The 20,248-nt window shown below is 41.0% G+C and overlaps 1 protein-coding gene across 2 annotated transcripts in view; it reads right to left on the bottom strand.

Moving 5' to 3' along the window:
• Positions 1-20,248, bottom strand: part of NSRP1 (nuclear speckle splicing regulatory protein 1) — a 111,639-nt gene that overhangs the window by 10,627 nt on the left and 80,764 nt on the right. For both annotated transcript variants that reach the window (XM_077480341.1, XM_077480342.1), the window contains exons 4-5: positions 12,447-12,503; positions 8,763-8,891 (exon numbers count right to left, since the gene is read on the bottom strand). In XM_077480341.1, coding sequence (XP_077336467.1) covers positions 8,763-8,891; positions 12,447-12,503 — 186 coding nt within the window. The remainder of the gene's footprint in view (positions 1-8,762; positions 8,892-12,446; positions 12,504-20,248) is intronic.

Below are 20,248 nucleotides of genomic sequence, written 5' to 3'. Positions count from 1 at the left end.
ATCTCCCCGGACCCCTACTTTATATGCACTCACCACAATACACAAGCATGTACGTAAACCCCCAGGTCATCCGATAGTCTCGGGAACTGGCTCGAAAAAGCTAGCCAATTAGTGGACAAATTTTTTGGAGACCACATGTAGAAAGACTTGCCTCCTATTTGCAGGACACCAGTGACCTGCTTAGGGTATTAGATGGTGTATCCATTCCGGCAGGCTCTTGGTTAGTGTCACTGGATGTCGAAGCTTTGTATAATTCCATCCCCCACAATGTGGGATTGGAGGTTAAGGAATTCCTGAGGGAGGATCCTGAGGTGCCTGAGAAATACAATCACTTTATTCTAGATCTCCTTGGCTTTATTCTTCAGAATAATATCTTCTTGTTTGGTGGATCACACTACCTCCAGATACAGGGGGTTGCTATGGGGACCAAATGCGCACCCTCATACACAAACCTGTATCTGGGGGGGTGGGAACGCCACTTACTCTACCAAGATGACATGCAGGTCTTCTTTGAATCTATTCCGGTTTGGCGTCGATTCATAGACGATAATTTTCTTTGTCTGGACCGGAACGAGGGACTTGCTTCTAATCATTTTTAGAGAGCCTGAAGGTTAATAGCTATAATTTAAAAATTCACATATGAATTTAGTCAATCGGCTCTCACTTTCTTGGATATTCAGGTGTTTGTCAATCAAGATTCCATCATTGGAACGACCCTATTTAGGAAACAGTCTGCTGGAAATTCTTTGCTTCATGAGACTTCCTCTCACCCAGATGCTTTGGTAAAAAGTATACCATATAGGCAATACTTGAGGCTCAGGCGCAACTGCAGTTCGGATGCTGACTTTGAAAAAGAAGCACTGTCCCTGTATCTGCGTCTGCAAGAGCGGGGCTATAGTCGCAGTTGCCTAAAAAGGGCCTATTTGAAGGCCAAAAACCAACAGAGGCAATCTTTGATACATGGTGGCCGACGTGACCGCTCACCACCAGGGGTCCGACTAGTTACCACTTACTCAGGTCAACATCAACAAGTAAGTGACTTATTGTCCATATACTGGTATTTATTAATGGGTGATGAGAAAGTCGCTAAACACTTGAATGTATATCCTGAAATTACTTTCAGACGATCCAAGTCCCTAAAGGACAAACTGGTCCAGAGCCATTACATTTCCCCAGAACAGAGCTCTCGTGAAGTGCGCTGTGGCACATGGCCGTGCCACAAGTGCAGTTTTTGTAGATATGTTTATGCGGCCAGGTCTATCCTTTTACCCAACGGCAAGTTGTTTAAACCTAAATTTACTGCTAATTGCCAGTCCATGGGCGTTGTTTATCTCATGCAATTTGAGTGCAACGCCTATTATGTAGGCAAAACTAAGAGGCCTTTTTTTTGCTGCATCAGAGACCATGTGTCTCCGATATTGAAAAAACGCATGGAAACCCCTATTAGTCGGCATGTTGGTTTACATCATGCTTTCGACAGCACTAAAATACATTTTTTTGCCTTCGAATATATTCCACCTGGCCTCAGGGGGGGTGACTATGACAAAGTTCTTCTCCAGTGTGAGGCTAAGTGGATCTATCACTTGTCAGCATTAAAATTGCCTGGGTTCAATGATGCTATGAGCTACAAATGCTTCTTGTAAAGCTCTTACATTCATTGGATGATATAGTGAGCAGAGTTCATTTAATTATATCCAAAAATTGGTAACAGAAGGTTTTTTGTTTGTTTTGTTTTTTTTTTGTTTCTGCAAGGACTCTATATGACCTTATTGCCTAATATTAATTTTATTTGAAATGGAACCCCAGTGCGGAGTCTCTATATTTTGCATTCTCATGTACCCATCCTTGATTTCTTTTTGTGATGGTTGGACCACATGGGCGCCCGGGGCTCATGGTAATTGGAGCATTAAATCAGGTGTCCACGATCCATCATGAGCCCTTCTGTTTAGGGCTGAGGTATGTCCGTCATTTCCACCCCTGCTGTTTATCTGTAGTTTTTTGTTTCTTTGGACTATTTTATTGCCCACAAGTGCCAAACAGCTTCCAATACCCAAGATGGCGCTTCTGTTGTCTAGAACTTGTGTTTACTTCCTCTAACCTTTGATGAGTCACTTCCAGTTTTGATTGACCCTGCAATAGCGTCATTTCCGGTGGATCTTGGCTACAGGAAGTGGGGGTGGTCATGCGGCGTTCTTCCGCCCTTCTTTGAACCCACAGTTCAGGTGGTGATGTCAGAAACCACCTGACTGGGAGGGCTATATAAGTGCCGCTCATTTGCCACTTACTTTCTGCCTGGTCTGACAGCTATCCTGTTGGATGGAACTTTTGTACTCCAGTAGTTCTTTGGCTCCAAGTGGACTCTATCCTGATTTAAAGGCATGTAGTGGGCTACACCTCTTCCCTCTAACATTTGACTAGGAATATATTTTCACGTTTTTTTTTTCCCCCCATTAGATCTTTATCTACAATTTGTTCTGGTGGACATCTATGAGGCTGGTATCGGTACAAATCTGAGGACTTTATTTCCTCACGAGTTTGATCTTTCTGATTCAATTCACGCTATTCGTGGAATTTGAGGTAATTGTATGCCTCAATCATACTCAATCTTTATTTGTTTTGTTGCTAGTTGGTTTTGATGCACTATTTTTCCTTCACTAGGTTTTTTTTTGTATCCAGCTTATTAGCCCCCCTGTGGTCCATCTTTGTGAGCGTGCATTTTAGTTTGGGGACTCCGATACTGGGATTCCATCTGCTGACCAGCATTTTTGTTGGTTCAGATATTTGGTTAACATTATCCAGCTGCAATTTTTTGGTAAGACTCCTTGCAGATTTGCTACATAGTCTTCTCTTGACCCATTTTTTTCTGGGTTTTATACAGGAATTTTTAATGAATATATCAAAAAAGATTTTTCTATGTAGTATTGTTTGTTGTTGATGCAATCATTCTTCTAAGTGTTAATAATTGAACTTATGTACTTGACACACTGTCCATATGTTTCTGTATATATTAATGTAATCTTATTTATTGATTATAAATTTTTTATGTATTTTCTAGTTCAATCATATACCGTTAATACTCCTGAAGAAGCTGAACAAGCGAAACATGTAGAGTGGTATATTATGGAACGATCAGTTGTTTTATGGTTTCACCATTCTAGTGAAATTATGAACTGTATCCGTTATGTTGGGGGGGGGGGGATAGGGGCTGCTTCTTAGCACCTTTGCGCCCACGGACCATCTTCCATCTTGGCAACGACCGAATTGAAGACCGCCGACAAAGCTCCCAGGGGCACTGCACATTCTGCAGGCAAACCGGTTGCAATTGCCTGGATTTCTGGGGAAGAAACACCAGTTTCTGAAGCCATGCTGACCCTACCCTGTCTGCCACCTGATGGGGACTTAGGACAGTGATGGCCCCACCCTCCTAACTGCTGCTGGCTGAGGGGCTCTTTCCTGCAGGACTCACCACCCTGACTGGTTCTGCGCTGTCCAGTAAGTAGTGTCGGTGTTCCTTGTCAGCTCCCAGGTGCAGAGGAAATCACACTGTGTCATCCAGAACTGCTGCTTATGGCGCTGAAACTGATCTACGTGCTCAAGCTCAAAGAAAATGGCCGCCGAGCGTCCAGTACAAGGACATAAAGCACAAAGAAAATGGCCTCTGGACTACAGGAAAGCATGCTGCTCCTAGAGACTGACCAAAAAATGCGCTCAAGCTTCAAGAAAATGGCCGCCAGGCATCCAGTATAAAGGACAAAACCACAGGGAAAATGGTCACCAAGCTACAGGAGAGCATGCTGCTCCTTGCCCTCACCTAAGATGGCCGCTAAACACTGAAAAGCCATGAGGGACAGTGACAGAAAATGGCAGTGAACAGCGGTGCAGGGATCACAGACAGACTCTCAAGACACCCCCCAGGGAGAGAAAAACACACATCAGGGCACAGCCAGACAGAGCAGCCCCCCCCCCCCCCGAGAGCCCCTGCACATGGCAAACACACCGCTCAGCAGCCACATGCAGCATCCCCCACAGGGAGGGAAGATAGGGACAGGGATAGAAGAGAGGGAGGTGAGGGACCCCCGAAACGACCTCCCAGGGAATGTCCAGCTGCTCCAGCCCCACCGAGGCAGGGAGAACTGTACTTACCAATCCTGCAGAGCTGGAAGACATTCCATCACAGACCCACTCAACGATCAGTCCGGGGTGGCTGCTGACCATGGCACACTGACACAGACATCAGTAGCCCAGTCATATGTATGCCTCGGAGCATTAAATCTCCCCGACCACCTCTGGAGCTGAGGTACGTAGTGGCTGACCCAGCGCGCAACTCTGGTCTGCACACGCTCGCTTGCCAGACTGGGGAGACTACAAGGATAAGGGTATCCCAGCCTGTCACCCAGTTGGCTGTTGATAGTAGATCACAGGATCTATAGTCTTGCGCAAAAAGCAAATCCTCTGCAGAAAAAAATCCAGACCGATGGGCCCGCAGGGTTCCTAGGTCCTTCTTCACTAGGCAAAATAAAACTGAGGGCTGCATGGCAGGCTGGGGGGTTGGTACCTAAGGGGCCGCCCCTTGGGCGGAACTAAAAGTTCTGCATTTTTGATAACATGTTATGCCTAGTCTTCTCCTAAAGGTGGCTTAACAACTCAATGGCTAAGAGAGGAGCTGTGTCAGTCGGTGAATATAAGAGAAAGAAATTTTAAGCACTAAGTGGAAACGATCCAATGCCGATTCTAATCTTAATCATGTCCAGCGCCAAGCTTTAATTTCTTTAAAAAAATAATGATCAATTGATCATCAAACCTTCTGATAAAGGAGGTAACATAGTTGTAATGGATTTAAATAAATTATAAGACGATGGTCATGAACATTTTTGAAGAATTGGCATCGACCTATTCCATTTGCTCAAGTCCAATACGCTGAAACTAAATACCATGCTTTGATTACCCAAGCCTTTTTTGACAATCTAATAGACAAAAAAACTTGTGAATTCCTGTCTGTAAAAACCCCAATATTGCTAACTTTGTATGCCTTACCCAAGATACATATAGTATCGGGTAATGGCTGTTTAACTGAACCAGCCAGTCAATTAATTGATGAATATCTAAGGCCACATATAAACTCCCTAAGTTCCTATATTCAGGACACGGTAGATCTTGTGCGCTCACTAAATGGCTTATCCATCCCAGAGAGGACTTGGCTCATTGCAATAGATGTGGAGGTCCTTTACAACTCGATCCCCTACAAAGCGGGGGTTCGAGTTGTTGACAGCTTCCTACCTGAACGAGGTTCTCAATCGAAGGCCTATAACAAATTTATTACTGATCTCATGCTTTTTATTCTTTCCAATAATATTTTTGTTTTTGACCGCCCCCACTACCTCCAGGTGCAGGGGGTTGCGACAGGGACAAAATGTGCCCCATTGTATGCCAACCTGTATCCGAAGTGAGATTTTTTTTCCTCAGCTGAATATGCTGCCGATTTTGAGAAGTTGTTGCTATGGAGGAGATTTAGAGATTACATTTTTGTCATCTGGTTCGGAACCGAGGATGAATTGATGCAACTTTTGAAGAGATTGGAAACAAATAAATTCAATTTAAAATTTACTTTATCTTGTGAGCAAAAATAAATCGATTTTTTGGATATTACGATTTATACCAATTCAGATGGTACCCTTGGTTCCTCTCTTTATCGAAAACCACTGGCTGGCAACACGATTTTGCATGCCATGAGTTCACATCCTGAGTCTCTAATCCAGAGCACACCCTATAGTCAATATCTCTGACTAAGGAGAAATTGCAGTTTGGATGAGGATTATGAGCGGGAAGCTAAGGCACTCCAGATTAGTCTTTTGGAAAGACGTTATACAAAAACTAAAAAAAGCTTATAGGAGAGTAAAACTAAAGGATCAAAAAAGTTTTAATTTATTATCAAAGAACTTGCAAGGTTGGACAACCTGTGTGTCTTATTACAAGATTTGCAGGGGAACACAAAAAGGTTTGCAGAATCAGACAAAAATATTGGCATTTACTTGCTACAGATGATATTTTGTCCAAATACATAGGAGAGAATCCTCAAATGACTTACCGTAAAACAAAATCTTTAAAAGATCAATTGGTACATAGTCACCTGCAATCTTAAACAAAATTTAGACGTATAGGGACCTATGTCTGTGGAAGATGTGATTTCTGCGGTAAATTTTTTCGCTGATTGTAAAACAATCGGTGTGGTTTACTACATGAAATGCATTTGTAATGCTTTCTATGTAGGCAAAACCAAAAGGCCCTTTTTCCATAGAATAAGAGATCATATAGAGTTATTGCATAAAAATACGATGGGAACTCAGATCAGCAGGCATATGGGGCTATACCATGCCTTTGATGGCTCAAAAATGCAATTCTTTGCTCTTGAACATGTACCAGATTGTGGAAGGGGTGGAGACATAGATAGAATACTCCTTCAACGGGAATCAAAATGGATACACAATTTATCAGCTACCATGCACCCAGGCTTGAATGAGTCCTTAAGTTTTAAAGGCTTTTTTGTAGTAATTGTGCCATTGGTTTAAAAATGTAATATTTCTATGCAATATCTACTTTCAAATTTCTTATTTATTTGTAGTAAATTTTGTTATAATTCATTGTAAAAAGTGGAATGGTGACTGCCGATTATCACTCTGCGATGTCTGATTAACTTTTGGTACTATAAATATTAAATCATTAAAATTATATTTTGTTCAATAAAGATTCCCATTATATATGGTTTTGAATCTTTTCTTATTCAGTTACGTTTATTTATTTTGTGGTTATTAGCTGCGGACCAGATGCATCATATGGACACCCAAGGCGTTCTAGTTTAGGAGCGCCGATGTGGCCGGCTTCTCTGGAATTCCCCGGTTCATTTTGTTTTTTTTGTCAAAAGGCCTTTTAGCATTTATTTTTCCATCTTTGCCTAGATTGACCTTTTTGTCCCCTTCCAACTACCATGGTATCTTGCAGGAAGTTGGTGGATTACTCTATGCGATCCCTTACTTCCTGTCTAGTACCTTGCAGGAAGTTGTTGGATTACGCTATGTGATCCCTCACTTCCTGTCAGGTTATCTGTGGTTGCCGTGATGCAATTTCCGGTGCGCCGGATTGGAGCTTGGTGTCATTTCCTATGCGACCGGTTTCCTCTGAATTCAGCAAATGATAAGTCCTCAGACCATTTTTGGCTCCAAATTTTTGGCACCAAACGGTCTGGAGGGGGATATACAAGGAAGGCAGTTTCCATTCAGTGTTAGGCTTGATCCACAGAAGGAAGGAAGGTTTGTTTGATGCCTCAGTAAACAGGTATACTATATCTAGATTTGATGCCTACTATCTTTTTATTGGCAATTCTTTATATTGAAACTTATCCCCCTTTTTTCTTTTTTCCTTTCTTTTTCTTTTTCCTTTCTTCAGGCTATTTTTGAAGCATTTTGGAAATGTTTCTGAAAGGGTAGATTTCTAGTCGATAGTTTTTCCATCTTGAAAAATTCTTTAAGGTAGGCTTCTTTATAGTTGAGATTTTTTGTTCTTTGATCTTATTGAACATTTATTGATTTTATATACATATACCTTCTGACCTAGATAGATTATTAGAACTTCCCAAACATGCTATATCCCTCTCTATGATGCTGTCAAATGGTCCTGCCTTGCTTTTCCACAGTTCTGAATGATCATTGATATTTTTAAGGTTGGTACCAGATGAAAGCATGCATTTTGTTTGTTAGCACACAGTCCTATATTAAACTATGTATTCAATTAGTTTTTTTGTTTTTTACATGTATTTACTTTGTATAATTGTTTGTTTTGATATACATCTTTTTTTATTGTAGTGATCAGTCCACACCTACAGTGTTCATTGCAAAAGAATCTCCTGAGGAAGCCTTAACAGGCGAAACATGAAGAGCTAACAATTTACACGTATAGTGGTATCTGTTACTGATCATTTTATCCTTGTTTATGGATTTTTTAATTAAATAAAATTTATATTTTTCTATATACATTTCTTCTTTTGTATATATATGCGCTTAAAATGTCCCACAAATTTTTTTTCTGTGTTTTTCTACATTAAGAGGGACGTGGTGCTTTCAAATAGATTTTTTCCTTTAGACTTGCTCTATAACTACATTTCTCCCGACAGATTTGGAGTGTTTTTGCAAAGAAAAGTGGGCAAATATTGCCAAGTCAAGATGTGCCATGCCGATACTCATACCCCAAAAGACTGAGTCCTCTAATAAAATCAAAAGGTGCTTCAACAAAGTGTTAGTTTAAGGGTGTGCACACTTATACAACCATATTCATTTTATTTTTACTTCCCTCCAGCTAAAAGATTTTAGTTGGTTTTCAACCGAGTTGTACAGTTTATAGGTCACATTAAAAGGTGGAAAAAGTTCTGAAATGATTTATCTTTGTCTCATTTTTTTTAGATAACAGAACCCTGAAATTTTAACAGGGGTGTGTAGACTTTTTATATCCACTGTATATACTTTCTATGTCGATTACCGAAAGCAGTGAGGGAAGTACAAATTCAAACCTAGTGCCTGCCTTTGACAAGTTGGCAATAGTTACTCTCATACCTCTATCCTGACAGGTTCCTTTTAAAATTATAAACTATTTTTAGCATAAACTGGCCCATATGAATTCTATTCAGAATACTGAATTTTCACATAGCTTCAGAAAAAAACTTAAACTATACAATTGGGCACTTTATAGAAGTGTGCTGGACAGTGTATACATACTTTTTTATCTTGCCCAGAAAGTTGCTTAGCTGTATCTTCCTCTTTTTTCTTCTGTAGGTCATCATATATACTGTCATACTCGTACACAGAGGGATCCTCCTCCAGGGCTCTCTGCATCCCCAGCTTGGTCTTGGAAGAGAAATATAAACAAGAACATTTCTGTAAATTATCACATTTTATTACAATGACCTCAGGGTGATTATGGCAAACTCTGCCAGGCCCCCTTCACTGTAAAAGGCCAGGTGGGGTATCACACCTGTCAGCTATGTAAAGGTTATTTACTGGAATGTTATACAGAAACGTAATATACTGGTTTAACAAGAGATATATTTACAACATTGCTCATGAATCCAGAGAGAATTTTAAGTGATTTAGTCATTTAATGAGCTTCTGTACAATAAAGATAATGTATATACATCAACAACACATTCAACTCCTGATAGTCTCCAGCCCCTATTAGGCAACATATATGACTTCTAGGTATTATTGCAAAGGATATTAGTCAGTGGAATTGGAAATAATGCTGAATTAACCCGCGTTTACATTGGGTCGATTTGGCATGCATTTTCACAACAAACCGCATGCCAAATCAGCAGCTATTTCTGCCAATGGCACCGTCCGTATCGGTGCAGCGCCAACTTTGCGGGGCTGCCCCGATTCCCAAAAGTAGTTCCTGTACTGCTTTTGGCGACTTTGGGGGGTGATTTGAATAGAAATCTGTGCATGAAAGCGCCCCTCCCCCCAAAGTCAGACTGCACTGCTGGTTTGAAATAGTGCGAGTTCAGCTGAACTCATACATTTTCTAACCCGCATCAGTGTAAACCTGGGCTTAGGCATTCAAAATTTCAGTCAAACATAAATATGAAATCATGCTACGTGAATTTTGCATTCCAGCTAAACTGCAAAAGGGGAATCTATGGTATTAGTACTACAATTTCACATAAAAACTGCCACACTTTTCTTTACATACTAACAACTACCTAGTTGCCAGCCATTAGGATTAACTCTAGCACTTAAAGTGCACCTTTGCTTTGACTCTGCTTTTTAAAGAAGTTGTAAAGGGAGAAGGTTTTTTTTATCTTAATGCATTTCTATGCATTAAGGGATTGTAAAGATAAAAATTTAATTTTTTAAAAATAACAAACATGTTATACTTACCTCCACTGTGCAGCTCGTTTGGCACAGAGTGGCCCCGAACCTGCTCTTCTGGGGTCCCTCGGCGGCTGTCTCTGCTTCCTCCCTCAGATGCTTCTCACGTTCATGCGAGCTCCCTCGCATGGTGAGAAGCATCTGCAGGGGCGCTCCCGTGATACAGCCGGCGGCTATAGCCGCTCGCTGTATTACACGGCCCCGCCCCCCGACGCTCCGCGTCAGTGGATGTGATTGACAGCAGCGCGAGCCATTGGCTGTGCTGCTTTCCATCCATCCACTCCAGCCAATCAGCGGCCAGGCTGAGTGATGAAGAGGAAGTAGAGGACGAGTGCTGGACTTTCGAGGGGTCAGGTAAGTAAAAACGGGGGGACTGGGGGCGCAGGCACTGTCAGATGTTTTTTCACCTTAATGCATAGAATGCATTAAGGTGAAAAAACATTTACCTTTACAACCCCTTTAAGATAAAAATGCTGTCCCAGAAACCCGTAGTACTTACCTGAGCCCCATCTCTATTCACTAATGTCCACAAGTCCCTTGGCCATCTGGGACTCTTCCCTCCTGATTGGCTGACACAGCGCAGTGGCGCCATTGGCTCTCACTGCTGTCAAAGTCAGTTAGCCCATCAGGAGAGGGGGCGGGCCCAAGGATTGTCTGAATGGACACATGGAGTTGGAGCTCAGCTCGAGTGCTCCCATAGCAATCTTCTTGGTGTGGGGGCACTCGGCAGGAGGGAGGGGCCAAAAGCAGCATAGAGGGACCTGAGAAGAGAAGGATCTGGGCTGCTCTGTGCAAAACCATTTCACAAAGCAGGTAAGTATAAAAAAAAATGTTATTTATTTTTTTTTTTTTTTTTTAAGGAGACTTTACAATCACTTTAATGCCAGCCAATGCAACTCCTTACACCAATCAGCTATAATATTATGACCACTGACAGGCAAGCTGAATAATATTAAATGTATTGTTCCAATGACACATGAAAGTGGGTAGGATATATTAGGCAGCAAGTGAACATGTTATCCCTGATGTGGATGCGTTGGAAGCAGAAAAAAAAAATGAGAATGAGTAAGGTTATGAGTGACTGACAAGGACCAAATTGTAACACACCGACCAAGGACACATGAGCATGAGAACTAGACCAAGGAGCAATGGGAGAAGGTGGCCTGGTCTGATGAATCATGTTTTCTTTTACATCATGTGGATGGCCAAATGTGTGTACCTCTTACCTCGAGAAGAGATGGCATCAGGATGTAGTATGGGAAGCAGGCAAGCTGGTGGAGGCAGAGTGAAGCTTTTGATAACGTTCTGCTGGGAAACCTCAGCCCTACCATTCATGTGGATGGTACTTTAATACCTACCAGCTACCTAAAGTTTGTTGCTGATCAAGTACACCGATTCATGGAAACGGTATTCCCTGGTGGCCTCTTTCAGCCGAACAATGAGCCCTGCTAGAATGTAAAACAGGTTCAAGAATGGTTTGAGGAATGCAATGAGTTTGAGATATTGATATGGCCTCCAAATTCTCCAGAATTCAATCCAATCAAGCATCTGTAAGATGTGGCATAAAAACAGGTCTGATCCATGGAGGCCCCACCTCAACTTAAAGGACTTAAAGGGTCTGCTGCAAATGACCTGGTGGCAGATACCACAACATACCTTCAGAGGTCTAGTTGAGTCCATTCCTCAACAGGTCAGGGCTGTTTTGACAGCAAAGGGGGACAAACTCAATATAGGAGGTTGGTGCTCATGATGTTATGGCTGATTGGTGAATGTGTTTCACTACTCATTCAACTTCAGTTCTAACAAGTATCAGAAACATACCCCAGCATTTATAGACAAAGGTAACTCAGTAACCTTAATCTAATCGCCATGGAATGTTTTAAGACAAATGTTGGTGAATGGTGCCTTGAAGTGCTAATCATTAAAGTTGCATGGCAGGTGGTGTTAATTGTTGTCTATACACCAGGGTAGATATATACTATACCCACACTACTTTGCCATCAATACCCAAAATGTTGTGCAAGTAAAGCAGGCGCACTCAATATTGAAGCCTCATTCCCATAAGTGTATTTTTCCATACACCCGTACAAAAGGATCATCCTTATCTGCATGGGAGGCTCAGATGTTCTGTGCAACCCACTGCTGGTAGCCTGTTAAAATCAATGACAGGTGGATGGCTCTGCAGATCAAGTGCCTATCCTAGTGTACATCCATGCACAGTCAGGCTGCCTGCCAGAGATTGACTTATGTACAACCAGCCTGCCCATAGATGGAATTAGATTCAGCCGGTGTCTGCTGAACTGGCCGAATTTTTATCCATCTAGGGCCGGCTTAAGCCTGATTACCAGTATAAAGTTAGCATTATTAAACGGTTAACTTTGGGATGCCCTTTTAGCGCTGAGGTGCCGCTAGTGTTCTCTTATAAGTGCAATTCATCCATCAGGTATTATTAACCCATTGCTAAAATATAATGGATATATAAAACATTCGTGGAGTACAATCTCTCAGCAAAACAGTCTGCATATTACACAGTACCTGCATCATTACTCTCTTCTTCAGGGCCTCCTTCTTTAGACTCTCTCCAACTGAAGTCTGAAAAATAATAATATACCATTAATCTATTTTCTGATTTACACATTGGTTGTATACATAGCAAGATACAACATACTGATCCATAAAATGTATTAGGTTAGTGGCAATATGTGATCTGTGAGATTCCAAGAGTGTGCTTTTCCAGAGAAGAGTCTGCCTGTCATGCTCCATTTGCTATCAGAGAGGCCCTTTAGAATGCAGAGATAGAAAGACATTGTTTTTCCCTCATTCAACACCAGTTACTTTACACCAATAACAAGTGATGAACTTATTTACTACACTGTGTCCTGTCATCACTGTTCTCTAACATACACACAGCTGGACTGTACATGCAAGCCTCACAAGAGCAAGGCAAATAATGACATTATTTAATCAGCCTTTTTTTTGACAAACAATGAACTAGAAAGACTTAAATATGTAAAATACAAAAAAAAGGAACGAAAACGCACACAAAACAAAAAATCTCTGAAAAATATAAAGCAGATAAAATTTTCTAGTGGTAAGCTTCTCATAAAATTAACAGCCGATTTTAATGAACTTTTTACATGACACTTATTAAAATGACTTGGTAGAGCTGGATGGCTATGAACAGGATAACTGGACTTTTGGTTAGACATCATGTATACAGAGCCAGGAGTATACTCGGTAGATTACCATCCACCCACAACAGAGCCTACAGAAAGATTAGATTTGTGTGTTTGGTGGGGAATATTAGACTGCAAGCTCTTTGATAGCAGTGACTAATGAAAACAGCAAAGAAAAGCTAAAGTTTGTGCTCCCAATGAGGTTCTAGAATGCAACAGGTTCTAGAATAACATATGCAAATTAAAGGAGAAGGCTCGTTTGGCTGCACTTCTCCTGTAGGTCACAGAATTGGACTTCATTCTGCACTCCTGTAACCCATAGTCAGCTAACAGTGGGTTAAAGTCTGCTGTCAGCTGTTGCCACTGAGCTGGTCCAGGCTCTGGAGAGACCCAGACTTTAATTTAGTGATCCACCAGGTCACTCCAATATCAAAATACCAAAATAATCCCTTCCACGTCAGATAGTTTCCATATGACAGAAACTCCGCCGGAAAAATAAAGTCAAAGTAGATCGACATCTCATGGTGCAGTATGTTAAAAAAAAAAAAAAAAGGGGGGGGGGGGGGTATTAAAATTCCAAAATACACACACTTGCCATACAGGAGAAAAATAAAAAAAAACTTGCATGTGGATCACTATAAAACACAGATGTTTCCAACCAAAAAAGGTTATAAATAATAAATAAAAGTGTAGCGCTTCAAAAAATGTGGCGTATTTTCCGCCAACCTTATAAAGATATATATGTATTCAGTAAATATTTCCTGTGAGAAATAGTGCACACACCATACAAGATCTCATGTACGTATTGCTTACTATATACAACTATATAGTTGAAAATTAATTCTATGAAAATAAGAAAACATTAAATCAAAAAATGAAAAAAAAAATTTTAGAAATGAAAAAGATTTCAAACGTGGAAATAGCAAAGTCTCATATATAGTGTCCATGTATAATCCACAAATGTGTAGAAAAGATCCTACACCTCCTTCGTAGAGAATCGTGCAATCACCACGTGATATCCCCTCCACCAAGCGAAATGGACGCTTACCGGATTTAGTGGATCCACTCAAACTTATATTTGGAGGATCACATAGGCTCATGTATATATGCAAACTCCTTCAACAGTGTGTTTTCCAGAGGGATTCCAAATATGGTTACTCCATTCATATAAAAAGAAATTTATCTCCAGCCATACAGGTCCACAGGGATAATAGAGCACATATAAAGAAAAGCAGGGACCACAATAGTGTAATTCTGTTTCGTATATAAAAAATGTAATAAAAAAATATTGAACTCACATGTGTACAGAGGATTAAGCGCTTTTCGGTTTAAAACAAGGCTGCAGTGAAGTCCCGACGCGTTTCGTCATAGAAGACGCCATCTGGGTGCGTGTTATATGCAGATCTCCCTGCCGATTGTCAGCTTCTCTGCCGTTTTCGGGCTTTTCGGCTGCTCTCGGAAAGCCAAAAATAGCCAAAAGCTGCCAACATACACAGGACATCCACTCTGTATTTCAGCGGCGCCATTTTTAAATGGCAAGCTGGCAAAGACACTGACAAGGCTGTAAATGACTGATCCCCCCCCCCTTTATTAACTTACTGCACCATGAGATTTAATCGGAGTATAACACGCATTTTTCCCCTTTAAATCAGGGGAAAATCGTGGGTGCATGCTATACGCCGATCCCCGTCAAATGTTCTCTGGGCTTTTCTGCCATTCTCGGCGGCTTTCGGCTATTTTCGGATGCTCTCGGCGGCTTTCTGAAAGATAAAAGCCACCGAGAACATCTGAAGATGGCGAAAGCCGCCGAGAGCGGCTGAGAGCTACCGAGCGCCGCCGAGATACACAGGACATCCGCTCTCTCGGCGGTGCCATTTTTAAATGGCAAGCTGGCAAAGACACTGACAAGGCTGCAATGGAAGGCTGCAAATGACTGACAAGACTGCAATGGAAGGCTGCAAATGACCGACAAGGCTTCAATGGAAGGCTGCAAATGACACTGACAAGGCTGCATTAATGGGCATTTAAATGTAAGTTTTTTTCCTTAAACTTCCCTCCTAAACTTGGGGTGTGTGTTACCGATAAATACGTTACTTTGCTGACTTTATATATTTGGTGGCGTTTCTGTCATATGGAGTCTGATGTGAAAGGAATAGTTTTGGCGTTTGATATCGGAGTGGAATGGAGTGATACAATTTGTAAAGAGTGCCAGCGACCACTTTATAGGGTGGTCCACAGTTTACGTTAAGGGGTAGTGTGTGCATAATCGCTGATGGAGGATTCCTCACAATATTTCTTGTTCACCATTCGGAATCACAACATCTGGACTCTCAACATTATGAACTTTATACAGTACTTTGTATTCTCCTTTAAAACACCCTTTGTGTTTATTTGGTATGCAAAGACGTTTACCATGCATTGGTCATGTTGTAATGAGTCTTTTTTTTTTTAGCCTATTTATTTATCCTAATCCCATTGAAACATTCAATACTTACAAATAAAGTTGCCAAAATAAAAAAAAAGAGCCTAATAAAAGATTTGTTTATATTGCTGGTCGGAGGGTAGTGAAAGCCAGACAGTAAGGCTCGGTTCACACAGGGGGCGACACGACTTGCCGCTCCGCGACCTCAGCGGTGACTTGCAAACGACTTCTGTATAGAAGTCAATGCAAGTCGCCCGAGGTCGCCCCAAAGTAGTACAGGAACCTTTTTTCTAAGTCGGAGCGACTCGAGTCGCTCCTCTTAGAACGGTTCCGTAGTACAGAACGGGGGCGACTTGTCAGGTCGCGGCACGTCGCCCCCTGTGTGAACCGAGCCTTAGGCCTCATGTACACTGCTGCTGGTAAACAGACGTTCAGAGGCAGTTGGATGCTTTTTTTCAGCTGCCCCTGAACTCATCCAATGTTATCAGTACATGTACACGGGTTCGTTTAATGTCGTTTAGGCAGTTGAGCTTAGAGGCCTTTTTTTTCGTTTTTAATTTTTGGCTATTTTTGGAAAAAAAACAAAAAAACAAAAAAAAAAACTATTTTTTTTTTTCAAAGTCTGGCTTTTCAAACGCTTCTAAGCGCAAATGTGGCTAAACGCGGCATGTAAGCAAGGCAAAACTAACGGTTTAAACGTGGGTTACTATCTGTCAAGTTAAATCGTTCAGTAGAGGTTGTAAAAACTATCCGTGTGCATGAAGCCTTAACTGCGAGATCACCTCTCCCACATACAGAACTGCCGAGATCTTCTCTCCCACATACACCTTGCCTTGTTGTAAGAACCTGAGCAGCTGCCAATGAGAAAATAAACACAAAACTGTGATGCTCTCACAAAGTAGTAATGAAGGATTAGTGTGCTAGTCTGCTTTTGGCATGAGTTTACCAAGTACTCACATGGACTTGCTTGAAGAAATTAAAGCAAAACACAAAACCTGACAGAAGTTGTAACTCTTACCACTGAAACATTTTAATTCTATTCTTTGTCATGGAGATCAGTGACTCAGCAGAATGAAAATCATAAAAAAAAATAAAAAAAAAATAAACTGTAGGTGTAAGACACTTCAAAAATGAATAAATCTCAGCGTAACTGGTCTGATAAGGCTTTAAGTACCAGGCACGACTAATTTATAAATAAAACAACTGTAGATGAAGCTAAACAAAGGGCAATGTTGCCAAAAATGCAGAGAATCTACCAATATGTACGTCAGGATTAGCACAGTCCCGTCACACGAGGAGGGTTAGGAGGCCTGTCTTGTCCAATATTTTCCCCACTTGTGTATTTGTATATATTTTAACTGACTCAGACGTCATTATCACACCTGAACTGCAGAGGTTTGCACAACATCTGCATGATTACATGATGGTGAACATGTATATCCAGATATATATCAAAAGGTCTCTGTTCTTGTTTGTGGTCCTTGGCTAGTTTAATCACTTCAATACAGGGCATTTACAGTGGTGTGAAAAAGTGTTTGCCCCCTTCCTCATTTCCTGTTCCTTTGCATGTTTGTCACACTTAAGTGTTTCGGAACATCAAACCAATTTAAACAATAGTCAAGGACAACACAAGTAAACACAAAATGCAATTTGTAAATGAAGGTGTTTATTATTAAAGGTGAAAAAAAATCCAAACCATCATGGCCCTGTGTGAAAAAGTGATTGCCCCCTAAACCTAATAACTGGTTGGGCCACCCTTAGCAGCAACAACTGCAACCAAGCGTTTGCGATAACGTGCAATGAGGCTTTTACAGCGTCCTGGAGGAATTTTGGCCCACTCATCTTTGCAGAATTGTCCTAATTCAGTTACATTAGAGGGTTTTCGAGCATGAATGGCCTTTTTAAGGTCATGCCACAACATCTCAATAGGATTCAGGTCAGGACTTTGGCTAGGCCACTCCAAAGTCTTCATTTTGTTTTTCTTCAGCCATTCGGTGGTGGAATTGCTGGTGTGTTTAGGATCATTGTCCTGCTGCAGAACCCAAGTTCGTTTCAGCTTGAGTACACGAACAGATGGTCGGACATTCTCCTTCAGGATCTCTTGGTAGACAGCAGAATTCATAGTTCCTTTTATCACGGCAAGTCTTCCAGGTCCTGAAGCAGCAAAACAGCCCCAGACCATCACACTACCACCATCATATTTTACTGTTGGTATAATGTTCTTTTTATGAAATGCAGTGTTCCTTCTACGCCAGATATACTTGGACACACACCTTCCAAAGAGTTCCACTTTTGTCTCATCGGTCCACAGAATGTTGTCCCAAAAGTCTTGGGGATCATCAAGATGTGTTGTGGAGAATTTGAGACGAGCTTTGATGTTCTTTTTGCTCAGCAGTGGTTTTCTCCTTTGAACTCTGCCATGCAGGCCATTTTTGCCCAGTCTTTTCCTGATGGTGGAGGCATGAACGCTGACCTTAACTGAGGCAAGTGAGGCCTGCAGTTCCTTGGACGTTGTTGTGGGGTCTTTTGTGACCTCTTGGATGAGTCGTCGCTGCGCTCTTGGGGTAATTTTGGGCGGCCGGCCACTCCTGGGAAGGTTAACCACTGTTCCATGTCTTCGCCATTTGTGGATAATGGCTCTCACTGTGGTTCGCTGGATTCCCAAAGCTTTGGAAATGGCTTTATAAGCCTTTCCAGACTGATAGATCTCAATTACTTTCTTTCACAATTGTTCCTGAATTTCTTTGGGTCTCGGCATGATGTGTAGCTTTTAAGGATCTTCTGGTGGACCGTACTGTGTCAAGCAGCTCCTATTTAAGTGATGCCTTGATTGTGAACAGGTGTGGCAATAATCAGGCCTGGGTGTGGCTAGAGAAATTGAACTCAGGTGTGGACAACCACAGTTATAGTATGTTTTAACAAGGGGGGCAATCACTTTTTCACACAGGGCCATGATGGTTTGGATTTTTTTTCACCTTTAATAATAAACACCTTCATTTACAAATTGCATTTTGTGTTTACTTGTGTTGTCCTTGACTATTGTTTAAATTGGTTTGATGTTCCGAAACACTTAAGTGTGACAAACATGCAAAGGAACAGGAAATGAGGAAGGGGGCAAACACTTTTTCACACCACTGTATACACCCTTCCTTCCCAGACCAATTTTCAGCACTCTCACACTTTGAACACCAATTATTCAGTCATGCAACGCTTTACCCAAATAAAATTTTTATAATTTTTTTTTCATACAAACTTTTCTTTTGGTGGTTTTTTACTTTTTGCAACATAAGTGAAAAAAGAGCGAACATTTTGAAAAAAAAACCAAAAAACAAAAAAACACACTTTTTTAGTTTCTATGATAACATTTTGCAAATAAATAAATTTTTGTTCATAAATGTGGGCCAACATTTATACTGCTACACCTCTTCAATAAAAATAACCCAAATTCGTGATTATTTACATAGTTAGTAAGGTTGAATAAAGACACCAGTCCAACCTGAGTGAGTGCTGTCAATAGCTTTCAATTTACGCAACGCTCCACAAATACATCGCACACTCTCTGTCCCTACCCTCAAGGAGCCCACAATCCAAGGTCCCCAACTCACATTCATATACTAGGGCCAATTTTGGACAGAAGCCAATTAACCTACCAACATGTCTTTGGAGTGAATTTAGTCTCTGTGAAAGTTATAGAGTCTACAAGCTATGGTGCAAATAATTGAAAATTGATCACACCTGATACACTAATTTCTTGAGGCCCTGAAATGTCAGGAAAGTACAAATACCACCCCCCCCCCCCCCCCCCCCCCATGACCTCTTTTTGAAAAGTAGACAGTCAAAAGGTATTTAGTAAGAGGCATGGTGAGTTTTTTTTTGAAAATAATTTTTTCCCACAATTCTTGGGAAAATGAAGAATTTTGTATTTACTTTTTAGCACAAAATTGTCTTAACAAGTTATTTCTCACACACAGCATATGCATACTTCCAATTACACCACAAAACACATCCTGCTATACCACATGCGAGTGACTTTTAAGCCCCATACACACTATCAGATTTCTGCTGATTTTTTTCCTTCAGATTTACCAAAACCATGTGCCTGCCTGATTGCATACAAATTGAAACGTCTAAAGTTCAACCTCATATTATATGGTTTTGGTAAATCTGAAGGAAAAAAAAAATCTGCAGAAAATCTGATAGTATTTATGGAGCCTGACCACAAAGAGGTCCAACATGCAGGGCGCACCATCAGGGGTTCTAGGAGCATAAATTACACATCTTTTCTAACGACCTATTACATTTGTGAAGGCCCTGGAGCACTAGGACAGTGGAATTACCCACGAAATGACCCCATTTTGGAAAGCAAACACCCCGTCTATTCTGTGAGGCATAATGAGTCTTTTGAACAGTTCATTTTTTCTGCAAGGCTTCAGAAAACACAGAAAGAAAATTAAAACTTTTTTTTTTACATAAAGTGGTCAGTTAACCACTTGCTTACTGGGCACTTAAACCCCCCTCCTGCTCAGACCAATTTTCAGCTTTCAGCGCTGATGCACTTTGAATGACAATTGCGCGGGCATACAACCCTGTACCCAAATGAAATTTTTATCATTTTTTTCCCACAAATAGAGCTTTTATTTGGTGGTACTTAATTACAGCTGGGAGGTTTATTTTTTGCTAAACAAACAAAAAAAATGCAAAAAAAATAAAATAAATGATGTTCCTCGGATCGGTGATCA

This window comes from Lithobates pipiens, unplaced genomic scaffold, assembly GCF_037356315.1.
Source record: "Lithobates pipiens isolate NorthernLeopardFrog02 unplaced genomic scaffold, aLitPip1_a1.2 Scaffold_16, whole genome shotgun sequence".
Classification (NCBI taxonomy): domain Eukaryota; kingdom Metazoa; phylum Chordata; class Amphibia; order Anura; family Ranidae; genus Lithobates; species Lithobates pipiens.
This window is presented reverse-complemented; position numbering and strand designations above follow the sequence as displayed.